Genomic DNA, 19,005 nt, shown 5'->3' with positions numbered 1-19,005 from the left:
TGATTCTATGATTCTATCTGCTGTAATAGGCTAAAGAACCAGGATCCATGTACTGTCTTCATTTAATGTAAAGCTATGTTGCTTCTTCTACCTCCTCTAAGCTGCAGGCAGATAATCTCTTACCTGTCCAGCCTGGTGCAGACATTTTCATAACCCTGACAGACAATGATAGCACAATGCCAAACAAGTTAAACAACATTTTGGTTCTGACCACGAACTATGAGCAAGTTTCCTAATCCATATGCCTCGGTCTTTAGTTTCTACCAGTATAGTCTATATTGTCTTGTAGCATAGATAAATATAAGGAATGTTGAAATCAACAAGGTCATTAAAGAAATCCCAGTAAGGATAGAAAGCCCATGCGGTTCTGGAAAGGTCACTACTCACAAATAGTAAAGATATTTCAAACCAAAGAAAATAAAATATGTGCAATTTTTCCCGTGAAAATGTACATAGGTTATGACAGAGAAACATCACGAACCATACATACTTATGTAAAAACTATTACCTGGACTTCAGGAAATAACAAACTGCCTGAGGGTTAACACACTTTCCAAGACTGTTGTACTGCCCAAACCTGAGCCAAACCGAAGTACTAACTTAGAGCATTGCGTCATTACCACGTTTTGAATTGTTATGAATTACAGAATTGATATTAGAGATCATAAAAATGAATTTATTGTTCTGCACTATTGCCCCATTTAGTCATCACATAACATAATCCAGATTCCTGTCTATAACGCACGTCCTTCCCAGGGAACTTTGTAGCAGCCAGAAAAGGCAGTTTGTTCACTGAGAACAGAAAGCCAGATCCATGCTATCCTGGCAGGAAGAAATGTCCCAAAATTTTCTCTATAACATTCTCACCTTATAAACACAAAGCCACAAATTTCTTAATTCCACAATAGCCTACCTCCACATCCCAGTGGCATCAACCACAGCATCTGATTAACACAAATGTATGATACTTCCCACTGAAATCAGTTAGGTTTATATGATCAAATTTAGGCATCTATATCAAGTGCTTTCATACATCAGGTCAAACAGTATCATATGGGACCCACAGAATAAATCAGGTGAAATGGATGGAACAATACGAAAGGGGTTTAAAAAAATCACATATATTAAGCAAATACAAGCAAACAAAAAAAGCGTTTTTCCCCCAGATCATAAATAGTTTGGGAATTGCTTTTTAGTATTTGTGCTGTATCTTAATTTCTATTGTTCTTTGAAATCAGTAAATCGCTACGGGGATGCTGACACAAATAATTACCTTTCCAAGCGTTATCTATGCTGTGTATACACAAAAACAGACAAGCAGTATTTTATAGATCAACAAAAGGAGGGATAAGCATCCTGTGATATTAGATATGCCTAAAAAATGGTACTTAACAACATTTACCTGTGAGCATTCCAGCATCAGCAAGCTCAGCACTGGTGATAGGTACAGTGGGACCATCCGCTTCATATGCTTTCAAAATGTACTTCTCAATTACACCTATGACCCCAGCTGGTTTGTCCCAGGTGACCTCAATGCTGTAACCATTTATACTGTGAGCTCTTGAGGGAGTTGGCACATTTTGTGGAACTGTAGAAGGATAAAATAGAAAATAGAGAAAATGGCAGTTCTAAGGAGACTATTGCCCCTATTCTTCACTTTTAATGGCTGCAGTAAATCAGACTCAACCATTAGCATAAATACAATTTATTAGAGTTGTAACTTTTCAGCATTGATTTAATATGACTGCACATCTTGAGCTATTCAGTTTAAGCTATATTTCAAAATCATCAAAACTCCATCTACATAACATTCCTTCTTGTCTTGTTGCAATTTTCCAAAAACATTTCATGTATCAAACATATTTAAGCAACACTCACAAAGAGAGGAGGTGGATTGTCTGTAGCTAACAAGCTCAGGCATTATAATAATACAACTGAATGAAACAAGGCAGTACTGCAACAGAGAAGAGTTTGATATTTATCAGTTAGGTATCTAAGCCACAGAATGCCACAACTATAAAATGTTTCTAAAAATTTCCATTCTATTTTACAGAAGCCCTTCAAATAATTAAAGCTCTTTCATTTAGTTTTCACATGCATATTTTATTTCCACAATGCCATGCACCTTTCCTGGCGCAAAGCAGAGATTTTTAAGGCCTTTTTGCAAAATCCTTTGCTTCTGATCTTCTGATCATTCCATATTACAAAAGAAATAACAAAACAAAACAAAAAAAAAAAAACCCAAAAAAAAAAAAAAAAAAAAAAAAACAAAAAAAAAAACCCCACAAAAAATAAAAAGGAAAATTTAAATGTTTTAAAGAACTTGAAAACCAAGATCATATACGCATAGAGTTGCTAATAAAACAAAATCATTCCATTTCCTATAACTTTTAGCTATTTCTTGGATATTACTATGCCAAGTAAAGATCTGGTCAGTAACAGCTTCATCACAGATGACTGCACAAAGCATGCAGAGGAAAGACCCAAGGAACACTATGGCAGGATGATGGATGATGAGTTTGCTGTAGATGCATGTGGACTCCCTCACCCTGCTGATGATCACTTGCTTTTCTCACCATCAAATAGCCTATTTTTTGGTAATTTTACTGTTTAGTTTCACTAAATATGAATGACTGCTTGTTTTTTATAAGAAGGGTACCAGCATTGAAAGCGCAAAAACACCTGGAAGTTTTGATTCATCTGAAAAGAATGTGATACTCTGAGAAAGTGCCTATTACTACAGCAATATATTGATTTCATTAGTTATGAAGTGTATCACAGGGCGAGGTAAGGTACTGTACAGCAGATGGTCTTCTCATAAGGGATATAACAAAACCAACTCAAAAATAATTAAATAGTGCAATTATTGTCCAACCCCAGGGAGCACGGACTGCACAGTGCTGTGGTCGGCTTGCAAACATAAATTTGTGGCAAACCTTACAGTTGTCAAATGGTTGACATGAAAATATGCACATATTTTGTCCCTTCTGGGTGGCACACAAGGTACAGGTTGTATTAGAATGTATCTGCAAGTCCAATATTTATGCATGTATCACATAATTTTTTAAGGTGATACATTGGATGACATATCAAAAGAATGCCCTGCACTGATGGAATACAATTGGGCTTCAATTTCAAGAAGAGGGAAAGTTAGTTAAGTAAAATACACAGAACTGTAAATCTTCAAAATCTTACTGGCTTGATAAAAGTTTGCAAAAGCACTGACCAGAAAAGTTTTTAACATTTTTTAACATAAGATATATGAAAAATTTGATCTTTAATGTATCATCTTCCTACCCTGAAACCTTCTTCACAAGCCATGTTCTTCTGTTCTAGTAAATATTGCCACATTTTCACACACAATCTATGGACTACTCATTAAAAGAATCCTCATTCCGCAGCACTCACTAGCACACCCATATGTGGGTCATTTAAAAAAACAACTTTCACAAGACCACCTTGTCCCTAGCAGATACATGGCCTCTTATTTTCCACAGCTTGTGCCTGCTCTCCCAGTATCACCTTCCTCTACACCTGATTTTGTAGCACTACTCATGTAATGTGATGTTAGATGTGCATGTATGAACACAAATAAATGGTTGCTCTTACTCAGTTAATGCAGCTCAATTCTTTAGTGTCCTTAATTAAATAATCTAATAAATATTTGGAAAATACCTTGAGTTATGAGAAAAAAATATTTGCCTGAACACTTTATAGCTGATGACTGTAATCTGGTACCCGTTGAAAGCATTAAGCAGTTTCACCCTTTCAGAAACACTATGGAAGGTTCACTAATCAAAATTGTTTTGGCTGGATAATCTCCACAGAATCACAGAACGAGTCAGATTGGAAGGGACCACAGTGGGTCATCTGGTCCAACCTCCCCACTCAAGCAGGGTCATCCTAGAGGACAGGACACAGGATTGTATCCAGGCAGCTCTTGAACACCTTCAACCTGACATTAAATATCTTACGAAAAATAAGAACGAGTAAATCTTGAAATTTTATTTACCTGATTCTCTTGTTCGAGCGTGGGTCCATGCACTAGATACTGATCCTCCTTCATTTAAGGCAATCACCCTATAGAGGTATTCTTCAAAGGACATTGAGAAGGATAAAGGAGGTAAAAGATTAAAAAAAAATACTGAACACAATAATATATTAGTGAAGAATGGAATTAAAATTATGCATTTTATTTAAGGAACCAATGCGCTACCTGTAAATGGTTGTAGAGCACTCTCATAAACACTCTGCTCTTTTCCTCGGTACACAAGAATGGAGTCATTTCCCCTGCAGTTAACAGCACTGTCAGTTGATAGGCATCCGTCCAGATTGACTCTGACAGCACTGCTGGACACAGATGCCAAGTTAACGACAGCACCTCGTGTAAATTTAACATCCTTCATGCAACCACCGAAACCTAGCAAACAGTAAGGGATTAGTACCACATAAAGAGCTTCAGTCATTAAGAAACACTTCTGCTCCTTTCAACATTAAAGACTGTAATGTGAATATGTTGACTTCCAACATGACATTCTGTCTCCACTTTCAAGACACTAAGCTAGTAAATTCCTGCCTTACTGATCTACACTTTCACTGTTAGCAATTCCATCCCACAAGGAAATACCTTTCCATTTTCTCTTTCATCACTTCTCACTTTGAAATTATTACCATAAAAGTGATTCTCTGAGTTTTAAAATCAGCTTTCTGCTGCTTGCTACTATTTTGTTAAATATATATTCTCCTTCAAACTGAAAAGAATATCTAGATTAAAATTACAATTAACTTCAGGAGATCAGATGGAGGGATACCAGTTTTGTCTAACAGGGACATAACTCATGTGCTGTTTATAAACATACTCCAGAAACATAACCCCAAATTACTTTATCATTACCCCAAGTAATGATAAAAAATATAAAAAGCTTCATTTATTTTATAGCTTCATTACATTTATTTAAGCTTCATTATATTTATTTCTATATATCCATATATTTCTCTGCATGCGTGACATTCCTATCAAAATTTCAAATATGTTAAATCAGTTACTTGCACTTACAACACAATTACAAAATTCAGGATGCAGTTGTTAAAACTTTCATATTTACTAAAAATTAATAAATTGATATATAAAATGGGTCTCAAATCTCAGTAGTGATTGGTGCTTAACACAAAACCTGAGTAAACAGTAATCAAACTGATGACTTCATTTAAGAATTAACTCTGTGAATTAAAACTCCACCTCTCACAGATCAGGGCTTCTCTTTAGTTTTGTGAAAGCTAAAGTATTTTTATCTTATTTATATATTACATACTTTTATTATCTTTATTATTGAAAGATGACAGATGAGAGTAGTATTTGTCCTTAGCCACCTGAACTGAGAATCCAATGTCCGTACACAGTTCATGCAAAAAGGGGTAATGAATGTGGACATCCATTTTGAATCACCCTCTAAAGCACCTTCTCTCTCCACAACACTGAGAATTTGGCCAAACTGCTCCTTAAAATGAATATATCCTAATTTAATTTCAACTCCAAGTCCACAGTGACCGGCTCAGTTTCTTAGTCTGCCACAGAAGAAAGAATCAGTTCCAGTCCACCCAGGCACCCTAATCATAAGATAAAATGAAGTTGTTTGATTTGCAGTGAGATGCATTCTCTATAATCTATTTATATACATCATTTTTAGTATCTTTTTAGCTACATTTATCACTACTTGAAGATTCCTCACTGACATCAGCCAAGCAATACTGTCTGCTCTCAAGTGGCTGCAGAATAAGTAAAGATAGCACAAATTTTCACAAACATTCCTGCCAGGTAGCTTCCTTTTGAACCTCCGAGGATGGTATGTTCTGGGTCATGCAAAGGCTCACAGACTCCAGCTAAAATGTCTTAAAGTTGTAACTCGCATAGAGAGGAGGCAGGAGGAGAATAATATTTATCACTTATTTGCTGTGGGCAAAACAACATTCCTTTATTGAAAAATTAACTATCAAGCAGCCACAGATTGAGAAAACCTTTTCTAAATATTTATTAAATGGAAAGATCTCTATATTCTATCATCTTACCACTAATCATTGTAGTCCTAAACAAAAGTATGTTTTAAGCTATAATATCTAATCTTGTTCACCTGAACCTACATTTAGAAGCACATAAGATAATATTTATCTTCAGACACACTAAATATAAATTCACAGCTACCATCTTATTTTGTGGCGTGCTAAGGAGGTTTGGTGGGAAATAAATATTTATTGATGTGCCTTGTTACGCACTTCAGACATTCACTTTATATGTAATTTTGCCCTAGATTCTTTGTTCACAGATCTCTTTGCTGCAGGAGTTGCGAATGCATCCACTCACAAGGCTACACCATCTGCTGCAAGGCAACACTGACAGGGTATGACTGGCCAGCTCTTTTGGGCCATAAATATTATACACACAGAACCTGAAGAAAGATTATATTATATGTGATACCTAGAGCCCGAAGAGTACTTTAAAAAATACCCTTGAACTATTCCATAGCCATGAAATTAAAAGGCTCTTTGAATGTGAACATTCGGTGTGAGTTAATGCATTTGAATCCACTTACTGGATACCCCACTAATCACTTACTGACTGATACACATTTGTCTACAGTAGCTGAAAAATACCCCATGACTGATGAACAATTTCACACGTGATGAAAAAAGACACCCAAATAGAGCCAGCTTAGTAGACACTTTTTGACTAGGCTTCCTACAGTAGATCCTTTTGTGGAGGCCATTAGTGTCAGGATGCAATTAATGCTTCTCTCTTTTCCCTATAAATTTGACTTATTCCAGAACAGAAGGGTCACAGTGATGGCTAAATATATGATCATCATCCTTCCTTCTGTGGCAATTGTAGCCAAAATCCAGTTTTGTTCAGGCATTTATACTCGCTTTGGGTTTTTTTCAATAAGAATCAGTATTGCCCAAAAAAGACTAAGAAACTCTCAGCTGCTTTTCCATGGGACTGCATCTAGATTCATTACAGTGATTTAAGCTATGTTTACTATCTCCCACTGGTTTTGTATTCCAAATCTGCAAGTGACACAAGTTGATCAAGTAAAACAGGTTTCTGTGAACTGGCATTCTCAGATGAAGATCTGAGATCATCTGGTTGGGCCTCTCACTTTACCATTTCCTACACTCCCGGTCCTCTCTCATCAGTCAGGCTGCCTCAGGTATTACTGGAAAAATTTTTATAGCATCACAAAATGATCAGGTCTAAGTAAAGCTAGATGGGTAGGGATAACTGGTAGAGTCACAACTGGTGGAAGGAAAAATTCATGTTATGCATCTATGAATCTAGACTATCAGCAGCGGAACGTCCCCCTGGTGCATGACACAAGTTTTCGAAAATGTATGTTCTTATTGGTGTCACCTTACCTTGCTCTAACCCCAGTTCTCTATAAAAACTCTGAATCTCAGGTGGGATTCCTCCTACGTAGACAGGTGAGTTTACTTTCAGCTGCTGAACACGGGGTTCGAGTGCCTGCTCTTTCAGTTCATTCGTAGTGGCAGAAATCACAGAGCCCTCCTTGCTTACAGTGACTTCATTCCACTTTCCATCACAATAAGACAGTCCCAACCAGAGGTCCACTTGGGTGAAGACAACGCCAGTTCTTAAGAATACATTTAATATTCCACTTTTCAGCTCAATCTATATATTTTAAAACAGAAAAAATATTTTGAAGGAGACATAAAATACACAACAATGGCAGAAAGCTATTTTTAAAAACATAATTAAGGGAGTTATGAATAAGATCAAAAAAAAAGGAATTTTTTATCTTCAGGTTAATACTGTTTACATACAACATGCTAAATACAGTGTACCAGTTAATTCAGAATGTAGGAAAACACATTTTGATTTTTTTGACAACTGGATTTGGCACTAATGTATCTAAAAAGAAAAGACAATGAACAAGACTGTTTTGCTTTTTTTTGAGAATAAGAAAACAGTACTTTATCTATTGACTCATTTTTCAGAGGAATGTAACAAGATAATAAGGAAATGAAATGTCAGACCTGATTAAGGTCTTTTTAATTCGCTGGTGAACTCAATTTCAAATTTTTCCTGCATACATTGATTCCTACATTCATACATTTCATCCTTATTTTTCTAAATCTTGTAAGAAAATAATTGATTTTGTATGTGCCTTTTGAGTTTAATGTGCCAATTCTCTAATAGAAATACATTTTACTTAAATTTCTCACTGCAGACATTTCCAAACGCTTTACTGCAAGACTCTTTATCCTAACTGACTGAAACACAAGTAGGCTGAGATTGTAAATTGGCATGTACAGAACACTAAACACTTTGGGGATGGACTGGAGGTTGAGAAATATGAATATTTCACAAAAAGACATTTCTGCTTCAATGCAGAATCCTTATTAAGTGTAATTTAATATAAATTCTTATCACTATTATTGACAAACTGACATATTTAGTTTACTGATAATATTAATATTACAGTGTTTGTAATTGGATCATATTTCCATAACAGGAAATACAGGAAACACCCCAACTGATGAAAGAACTCTGTCCTTGAATGCCATGGGGAATGTGAGTCCTATTCCCCATTGCACACTGACTTCTTGCTCTTGAGACAGAGGGATTTTCTTTATTTGTTTCTTTGGGATGACAACTCTTCCTATTTCCATAAGTTCAGACCTATTTACAGCTAAGGACTCCACAATACAGGTGAAGGACTGATCATGGCACCAATGCTGATGAGAACAGCTGGAAAAGGCAGCCCATTGGACAAGTCTCTGCTTCTCTTCACTGGTGAGAATTAATATGGAGCACACTGTGCTGGTGTGAAGAAGGCATTCCAGAGGCATTAGCACAGCAGCATGCCAGCAAACCTGCCAGACCTGGAAGCCAGAGAGAGGGCATGGTGTTTGATGCAGGGTCACTACTCAGCACAACCTCTTCCAATTTACTAATCTTGGCATAGTTTTAAAGCAGGCAGTGAATGATGCTTGTGCTTTTTGTGTTGACCTTGTGCTTTTTGACTGACATTTTAAATGCCCAAGTGCAGCTAAAGATAGAGGACCACTGCTGAGTTTCAACTCTTCTGCATGGTGAAAATAGGAAAAAAAGCTGAGTCCTGCATAGATCTGAGCACAGGTTTATAAAATCAACAGATAAATAGTTTGCTTTACACAGAATTCTGGGACCACTTTCAAAAAAAGTTCTTTTTAATCATTATGATTTTTAATCTGTCCTTGGAAAATATATTATTACTTGAAACCAAAAATGCATGAAGATCATATTATTCTGCCAGGTACCTCAGTTGGCACCTCTCAACAGAACCAGATCTTTTATCACAGCTCTAAACCTAAGCAGGCATAACTTTAATTTTTAAAAGCATGCTTGCTTTTCAGAATTTGGGTTACAGAATTTCATTAGTGCTTTTCTATGTGCACACAATTCTCATTTTCATCTACCTAAGCATGTAAGGTTGGAACTAGGAAAGCCAAAGCTTAGCCTGAATCTGGAAGATAACAGCAGCAAGAAAGACTAGTCCACAGTCCCACAAGCAGGTTGTGGTATCTCTCTGAGACTGATACTAGGACCAACTCTGATTAATAGTGTTATTAATGACCTTGGCAGTAGGATGGGGTATACTCCCAGTGAGTCTGAAGTTGGTAGCAAAAGGAGCTGCCATTGGTATCCTAGACATATAAATCAGCTTTGTACAACAGTACTGAGTCGAGATGGATCACAAACTGAACACTGGCCACCAATGCACCCTCAAAATGATAAGGACGAACTGGCACTGGGCTAGGTTAGAAAAACGATGGTCAGGGGTTCCAAGGAGATGATTCTTCCCCTCCAGTGATCATGTGTAAGACCATATCTGGAACACCGTATCCAGCTGTGGACACTTTGGTAAATGAAAGATATTGCAGCACACCAGAGTGAGTGGAGGGACACCAAGCTGGTCAGTGGTTGGAGTATCTTGCATATGAGCTGAAGCTGAAAGGACAAGGTTTGTCCTGTCTAAGAGCAAGTGAGAAGAGAACTTAACTGTTCCTCTGCCCTTATGCAAGGATACAGAGAAGACAGGCCCAAGACTTTTCTCAGAGGCTCATGAAAGGATGAGAGGCAAAAGACAAGTTGTAACAAGAAGCAGTAAGAGATGAGGGCAGGTTTCTTTGGGTGTTTTTACTTTTTTTCCTATAATGAGGATGGTCAAAGATTGTAGAATTTGGAAAGCTGTGGACTGTCCACCTGTAGAGAGATGCACACTACTCAAACAGAAAATGACTGGAGAAACCTTATCAAACATAAGTTGGTCCTGCTTTTAGCAGAGATTTGGAACAAATTACTCCAAAATGTTCTTTCAACTTAAATGATTGCACTTCTCTGCAGGAGCTAGTCCCTGCCTCACTCAATCTGCTTATAAACAGGATTTTGAAGATGAAAGGAATATCCAGACATAGCTCTGAGAAACAGGTATGATAGGGACTGCATTAGAGGCTGAATGACACTTGACTAAACCTGCCATACAAAACAGTCTCAACCAATGTAGAACTAGAAGAGTGATCATGGCTTTAGCTCCTTTGAATTGCAAAGTTTTCCTGAGATTCAAAAATATCAGCAGAGACACGCAATGGACTTCAAAAAACGTATCAAGGACAGGCAGTCTTTGAGCCCTTTGAAAGAAAAAGTACATGGCACTTCTGCTGATATGCAGCCAATCACTCCAGTTCAAAATCTAGCACAGTTCAGACCTGCCAGCCAGAGAGCAGAGGCCCAAACACAGACTCCTCAATAGCCTCCTCACAGTTAGTCACTCTAACGGAAAGGAAATGAGAACGTTTTCCTGACACCTAACAGAGAGAAATTACTGCTAACCAACAGGAATATCACCCTCACTTTCATGTGAGTACCAGTCACTTCTTTGCTAGATTTTCCAATTTGAGTTCTCAAAATTTCACATTACTCCTTAGCTCCATCACAGGTAATACTTTCATCTTGCATACTTGTTATTTTACTTCATGCAGCTATTGAAAAGTGCAACTCTTTGGAAAAAGTTCTTGCAAAACTTTTCTCTTAGTTGCAGCTTTGCAGAACCAAACCATCGGCTACAATGTCTCAGGAGCCAGTTACTGCTATTGCACAGAAGTCTGGTAGTGCTTTTGCTGCTGGTGAAGTGGTCAGCATTAAAAATCAGTCATGCAAACTTTATCAGCAGTTTCAAAATCTTTTCCTCAATAAACTCATGAGCAATCACATGCCAGTGTGAGAGCTAGTGATTAATACTAGTATAGCTGGTCACAGTTTGCTTGTAATTATTATGCCTAGATCCAGAGATAATCAGATTGACCTCACTGGCTTGAGTTAATTCTCAGGGTATGGAAGTCATGGAAGAAGTGACCTTTATGCACAGCGCCTTTCCAAGACATCATTTTGTTCTCAGGCAGAAGAGGAGAAAGAGTCTTTGGCTGTTTGGTCGCAGTCCAGCTGTGTGTGTAGCTGCAGTCATTCCCAAACTATAAAGCTAATAAGAGAGCTGTGACCTATGCAAAGGGAAGGGTCAGGGAATACCTGGCACTCAGGCTAAGTGGTATAGCTCATAATCTGTTTTGCTGTGCAAGTGTCTCCTGACCAAAGCTCCTAACAAAGACATCGTAGCTCATGCGCAACAAGCTACACCCCTCATTTTCACTTTCTATTAACCTCCTCTTGTGAGATCAAGTGTACAGAGAAGCCTTCTGTCATCATTATCTATGAGAAAAACAAAAAGCTGAGAGACTTGGAAAAGAATGCACATATTCATCCTCTCTAAAATTCTTGTCTTAAGGCTATAGAGATGTTGAAGTCATGATTAAAATTAGATAAAAGAAATTTACCTTAGGACAAATGCTAAGAAAATTATCCAATTTTCAGAGCTAAAAATACTGTAAATATAAAACTGCCAAAAATCTGGAAGTTTGAAAAGAAAAATAAATTATTTTGTCTAACTACTTTGTGCTTTTAATTTAGTAAGTCCCCTTTCTCCTTTATAGTCAGAATCTGTTTTCTCATATTTTCTCGGGATCCCTATCGTCGGGATGACCCCAAGCCAGTCACCAAGAGGAGTGTCCTGGGTTCCAACAATATTTTACAGAGCAAGAGAGAGGGAACAAGACTCGCCTACTACCAGAACCTCCAGAAGAACTCTGTGAATACTCTTCACATTAAAAGTGCCCCTGTGCTGCGAATTACACACATACAACTCTTTTTTAGGGTGGGACAGTAGCATACATGTAAGAGTTTATGCTATTAGCTCATGATCTCGGTCATAACTTGAGGGCAAAATTAAAGTAATAACTGTAATTAGCAAGACTTGCTATAGGAAGTCATGATAATTTTTTAACTAAGGCTACTTTAAAAAGAAGAAGCAATAAGTTCTAGTGGAAGTCAAAACCCAGGAAAAAATTATCTGCTGGCAAAGCCAGTAGTATAAAAAGTAAATATGGAATAAGTTATAATTGACCTGAAAAGGAGGAAAATATATTTATATGGTTTAGGTCAGAAGTTTAAAAGAGAAGGCCCATTAGACATAATGCCACACAATAAAACAGGTTGTGACATGACAGCCATTAGCAAAACAGCTGCATAATAAGAAATAAATAAATAAATTCAATTCAATAAAAGTGCAGAAAGAGCAGACTGGTTCATAAAGAATAACAACACTCTCAAAAATCTCTAAAAATAAATTATTGCTTCCTGGAACAACTGAAAAAAAAAATGTATTATTTTCCATGTCATCCTCTCTAACACCAACTAGTTGGTGCAAGTAAATTTGACGCACTAAGCAGTGGTGACCACAGTCTAATTATACTCAAAATCCTTGGGAAAGAAAAGTATGAGAATCCAGAGTCATATAGCTAATAAAATAATTTGAAAAACTAAACCAAACACATTAAAATTTAAGCAACCTATTGGAAACTATAGAAGCACAAATAATTCTGAGGACAAACAGTCTTATTTAACAGACACCAAAAAGAACGTTCATAGGCACTACCTCACAAATTTGCCTGATACAGGATTTGTAAAACTTCCTCTACAGTGTCAGGAAAATGGTGACAGAGATGAGATGGAATTAAGCTGGAACTAACTGATTTCTGCCTGTTTCAAGTCAAAAGGAACAAAAAAATATGGATTATAAAAATAAACATATACCTTAAAGAGAAAGTTTTATTAGGAGACCAGACAATTTCCATCACGTCTTTTTGACTTATAATTTAATTGATTTTGTTTTAGTATGAGAACTGGGAAAATAGGTAAACTCTATGCTTTCCTAGAAATTAAGTGAAAGCTTCTAATACATCTATTTTATTCTCTTTTCTGATCACTCCTAATCCAGTTAAGACAATAATTCTGCTTTTCATACATTGATATCTTTCTTATTTATGACATAAATAATAATAATAATAATAACACTTAGCATCTGTTAAAGAATTTTGGCTCCATTATAGTGTGCTGTGCAAAGCATTTCAAAACTAGTAAGACAAGAAAAAAACTTATGGTTTGAAATTTCTTTCAGTGCTAGTTTTGTTTTTGTGGAGAAAACACAGATCATGTTTGAATAGAGTTAATTGTATTTTTGAACTTACTGCAAGATAATCTGGGCCATCTTTATTGTAAACAAACAAAAGCAACCCATTCAGTTGATCTGTTCTGAATTTGAATGAGATCTCAAATTCCAGTCCACCACTGAAAACACCTGAATGCAGCTCCAGAAACCCTGGAAAGAAGGTGAATGCATACATAAGTTAATCAAATAAGTAAACTGGTTCAAGAAATCAAAAGTAAAAATCTAGGTGCTACTTTATACTCTGACATGAAGAATTCAGGCTTCAAAATTATATTTCACAACTTTATCACAGCTTTGAGGACAGTTACCAATAATGTACTGCAAGAAACCAAACCAGTAAAATATCCTAATTTTTTTTGTTGTTGTTGTTGATAGGCATTTTTTATGTCCCTACAAAAGTTAAAATTCACTTTTCAGACACACATCCAATCTGCATATAGTTACAGCAGTACTATCTGCAATTCCTCTTCCATGCAGCAACCTTCTGCCAACCAAGAGACACAATTTTAAATCAACAGAAATAATCCCATATAGCTAAAGATGCCTTGAAAAGCAGATCACTGCAACACTTTTGACACAACCACCTTCTCTATTATCTCAATAACATATTTGGATAGAGCAAGAGCACAGCAAACTACCTCTGCCAAGAAAATGTGCTCCTTTTGAGAGTCCAATGGGGCATCCTTCCCAAACATGGTAGACGTTGTTTTGTTCTTCAGCGTTCTGCCAGTTCAAAGATTCCCAGTTCTCATAGGGAGTATGCACTTTTTTCAAAAATATGTCACTGAGACAGCCCACAAATCCTTTCTGGATTATCCTCTTCATCCCTGCAAAAAGGAAAATATTTTTAAATCAAACACCTGCAACTAAATACAGGAATTAATTTATATGTTTTCTACATGCTGTCCCTATCATATACGTCCATGTGTGCGTAGAAAACCAGCCACCAATCAGTTCATAAAGCTGGCCTCCAAGCTAAATCCAGATTTCTGAATGGGTCTAATCACTAAAGACAGCACCTACTGCTATGTAGCTGAAAAATATTAAACTTTTTGAGATTTTTGCATATAGGTATTTTCAAATCAACAGCATAAATCTACTCTATGAAGATCCAAAAAGCTTTCTTCAAACAAAACAATAATTCTTAAGAAAGGCACGCATGTGCTGAGTAGGAAGCAATAGGTGAGATAAAGAAAAGCTGAGGCAGAGAAATACAGGTTTAGAAGCTTCATTGGGAAGTTTTTCCTTCCTTTTGTGTATAAAACAAAAAACCAAAATCAACAACACATAGCTGCTATCCCTTCTTCATTACTGGGGGCAAAAATTCAAATCTGTTTTTATAGCTGCCCTTCTCTTAAATGGTATTTATATTCAGTCTCAGTTTGAATATATAGCTGGGGTTTTTGAGAGAGGCATCCTGGATCACTTTGTGAATCAATGCTTTGGAAGAACAGATGCATATATTTCTGGTTTTAGTGCGGTGAAGTAAAGAAGGAAAGTGGAAGGTGAACTCTAGTGTACTCCACATCAAGTCAACTAGATTTCACGTCAAAGGTGGAAACACAAACTTAATAAACATTTTGGCTTTCAGATTAATATGAAAAAAAACAAAATTCTGGATATGAATTCACTGAGAACAGCTGGTTGTGTACTTACATAGACAGTCACCTCTGTCATCTGATGGCAGATTACACATTTGGCATATATACTAAGTTTATGTATGAAAACTTATGTTTATTGATTCTTCAAGAAGCCAGATATGATCCAGCTCCTCACAAATTCTATATCTGTAAAATACAGGTATATTCATACAACTCTGAGCTCAATGCAACAGCTTCTGAAGGATACAAACTCCCACAAAAAAAGGCCAGCATGTTGTATTCCTGCATCAAACTGGGATGCATAACCATGTGCTTAAACTAATATGAACAATTTGCATTGGTATTTTGGAATGAATTTGTGAAACTGTATGTAAAACACACCCATAAGTTTCACACTCATATCAGTTCTGTGTACAAAATCCATTAAAATGTACACAGACCTCATAAGCTGTTTTAATGCTGATGTAATCAGCTTTATAGACATTTTGGTCCATCCAAAAAGATGAAATTTTAGAAAATGTACAAACTTATTTATCATACTTACCTTCGTCCTTTCTTACAATAGTATAACCCTGTGGAAGTCCTCCAACAAAAACTCCTGTGTTCTCTCCAATAATGGTACTGCCACTAGTTGCTAAGGAAGAACCTGAACAAAATCATTTATCATTCACATACTCAGTGCTTTCAACAGGTTTTCAACTCAATAACAAATACTGGTATTTTATAAACAGGCTAATGTGACACAATAGTCTAAGACTTCCATAATACATACCCAGGAAATATTTAAAGCTCTATTTTACAACAGGAGATCAACACAATTATAGATTCACAAGCACAAAAATATTTAGTATTCAATTTTTCAAGACTCACAGTGGAGAGATCCCTCAGATCAACAGACAAACCAGTAATGACAAAACAGTCAGAAAACTAAGTGAATTTTTTTCTGTATGGGTGAATACAGGTAGTGAAAAAACAAGTGAACAATACCCTTAGTAATACCAAAATTATTTAAATAAATGGATTACCTGTGTACTGCCCATCCACTGTGATGTTTCCCAGAGCTTGAATTCTTGTAGCAATTAGCTGGTGCCAACTGTTATCATTATACACTTTTCCACCATCATTAGTAGGAGTGACTGCTACTGCAGATCCCTTTTTATTAACAGAAGAATCTGATTTAGAATATTTTGAAGGTAACATTTAGAATAATCTTACTCTTCTATGACAATTTATAGCATATAACACCTAAAAATAAAGACAGTGGTCCTGTGTTTAACTTCCTTTGGACTGCTGAATGATATTTAGGACTTATTTAACCTTCCAAATATAACTACTAAATTTAACCTTCTCAAATAATAAATGAAGGACCAAGCATCCAGTTCCACGTCTATTAAAAACAGAAAATCCTGTGTAGTTCCCCTGATAAAGACAAGGATGAGGCACAAATTATTGAGGATCATGTCACTCAGATTTTTTTATTTTTTATTAATTTTTTTTTATTATGTGTCTATTTAACTACTTCAAGGACTGCTGTGGCTGTGAAGTTTGATGGCCATGGTTCAATGTGCCATCCATGGAGAGCAGCTGCATATCAGGATTGTTAATTGAAGCACCTGTCCACATGAAGGGATCCAAAAAAGGTTGCATGTGTAGCACGGTAGATGCATTTTCTCTCCATGTTAACCTGGTATCAGAAGGACTAAAATTTCTAGATGAGAAAGTATCATACATTTATGGGGGTAAAAGGTCATACCAAGAGATTCAGGAAAATAAAACAAAGCAAAAACACTCTCAAAACAAAACGTCAAACAAAAAAAACCCAACCAAATAAATAAACCAAACTAAACAAGAAAAACCGCAAAAGGTAGTTATTGTGGTTGCTTTTATGGTACCAGGGATGCTTGTAAAAATGTATTTAAATTTAAGGAGAACTTTTACCTGATTTTAAACAAATAAAAAATAAAAAAATAAAAATACTACATGAAGGGGTGAATTTAAGGACTTCTATTACATATACAGAGAAATCTTCTCTGAAGTGCTGAGTAAGAGGAGTGTAATAGATGCAGTTATCAAACTAAATCTCAAGAACGCAAAGAAGCAAACAAAATATCACATAAATTATTATAATGATGTAATAAAAATAAAATTAATATATTTCAAGAAATTTATTGATATTTATATCCAAATCATCATCTAACTTATTAATAATTCCTATAAGATTGCCTCAGGACTTTATATCATTCTTAAACTATCTGGGAACTCAACGTTATTCTGCTGAATTCACAAAAGAGAATTGTCCAGAAAAGCAGGCAACTACTGATAGAAAAATGTTTCTTTATATAGGTACTGTGCTATAATCTCAACCACTGCAGTTACTTCACATCTTCAAAAAACAATTTCCAAAAGTACATAAATGAAAAATTTGGTTCCTTCTAATTTGGGGGTCCAGCTTGTAACTTTCCAGCAGCAAGCCAAACAGTTGAACAATTTTTTTTCCAGATCTTCTAGTATTATTTTTGGTCCAAGGATCTTAGAATTATGCACATGGAGGAAAGCTGTTGATAGAAACAACCACCTATTTTTATTAATACTAAAACCCTCTTATTAAAATTTAGTATTCTGCCTCTAGTGATGTTCATGCATTAGAAATTCCATTCTGGCACAGAGACTTATGAACCCAGAATACATTTTACATTTGGCATTGGGGACTGTCACTGTGTATCCTATGCATCAAAATACATACGTGATGTGCACGTCTGTACACAGTTAAAGAAAAAATTATTTCCTGTGACTATTTCCAGCATGTTTCCAGCTCCATTCAGCCAACATCCTGGTACTGAGGAGGTCTGGAGAGCAGTCCCTCTGCCCCATAATAAGAATACAAAGCTATATATCCTTACATACTAATGGCACTTTTTCATATACTATTTTTTATTGTCTTTTCTCCTGTTTCAACATTTTAATATTTTACAAACACACACATTTCATTATCGCAGTTTAATAATTAAAACCAGAACTGGTGTCATGCCCAATTAATGTGCCCTGGTAGCATGCCCATTAGTTTTTCCATTAGTGAATTCAACAATACTAATGGGATTACTAGCATGGGATGCTAATTGGGCGTGACATAAGAAACTGGCTTACTTCTTAGCATACCCTTGCTAATGATGAAATTAATGAGCATTTTATTAAATGCTGTCTCATCAAAGTGTACTTAGTTAGCGTTAAAATTGTTACAAACGATGCTGCATTCTAAAGATCAGGTGCCTGAATAAGTGGTTCTTCATATTATGTTTGGCAACAGTCTAGAGCATTAATAGTTTTATACATCAGAAACCACATTTATTCGTAACCAATTCAATCTGGGACCACACAAGCATACATGCTAACCTGTGCTTAAATTTTTTGGGGGGGAGGGAAGGCAGAAATAAAAAAAAAAGTGATCAGGGTTTTTAGTATGTGCCGCACTGAAGAGGCCTTTTTACACTTTTTCCAGAACTACCAGAGTCACTCTGGGATCACATTCAAACAGCCTGATGAAAGATGGCTTGTCATGGATTTTGGAAATCACGTATTTTGAAATCTGGATTATTTTTCTATGCCGTACAATAAGTCTTAATATTTGGTTGCTGTCAGTATTAACTGAGTAAATATAAATGATTCTGTCATACTGATGTTTATATTGAAAATACAGAGAAACATCACAAATATGAATCTTCAGAGATACTGTCTCAGGTGCCGAAGCTTGAATGCAACAACACTTTTCCCAGTCAAGTTCTTTCAGTGCTTAA

At 36.1% G+C, this 19,005-nt stretch overlaps 1 protein-coding gene across 1 annotated transcript in view; it reads right to left on the bottom strand.

Moving 5' to 3' along the window:
* USH2A (usherin) overlaps nt 1-19,005 on the bottom strand; it is a 374,258-nt gene that overhangs the window by 222,832 nt on the left and 132,421 nt on the right. The window contains exons 22-29 of the mRNA XM_041477027.1: nt 16,240-16,366; nt 15,755-15,860; nt 14,252-14,430; nt 13,633-13,763; nt 7,408-7,681; nt 4,217-4,420; nt 4,013-4,093; nt 1,403-1,588 (exon numbers count right to left, since the gene is read on the bottom strand). Coding sequence (XP_041332961.1) covers nt 1,403-1,588; nt 4,013-4,093; nt 4,217-4,420; nt 7,408-7,681; nt 13,633-13,763; nt 14,252-14,430; nt 15,755-15,860; nt 16,240-16,366 — 1,288 coding nt within the window. The remainder of the gene's footprint in view (nt 1-1,402; nt 1,589-4,012; nt 4,094-4,216; nt 4,421-7,407; nt 7,682-13,632; nt 13,764-14,251; nt 14,431-15,754; nt 15,861-16,239; nt 16,367-19,005) is intronic.

The sequence above is a fragment of the Pyrgilauda ruficollis genome, unplaced genomic scaffold, assembly GCF_017590135.1.
Source record: "Pyrgilauda ruficollis isolate IOZ18807 unplaced genomic scaffold, ASM1759013v1 scaffold4, whole genome shotgun sequence".
Lineage (NCBI taxonomy): Eukaryota > Metazoa > Chordata > Aves > Passeriformes > Passeridae > Pyrgilauda > Pyrgilauda ruficollis.
Note: the sequence above shows the minus strand (reverse complement) of the source record. Positions and strands in the feature narration are given on the sequence as shown.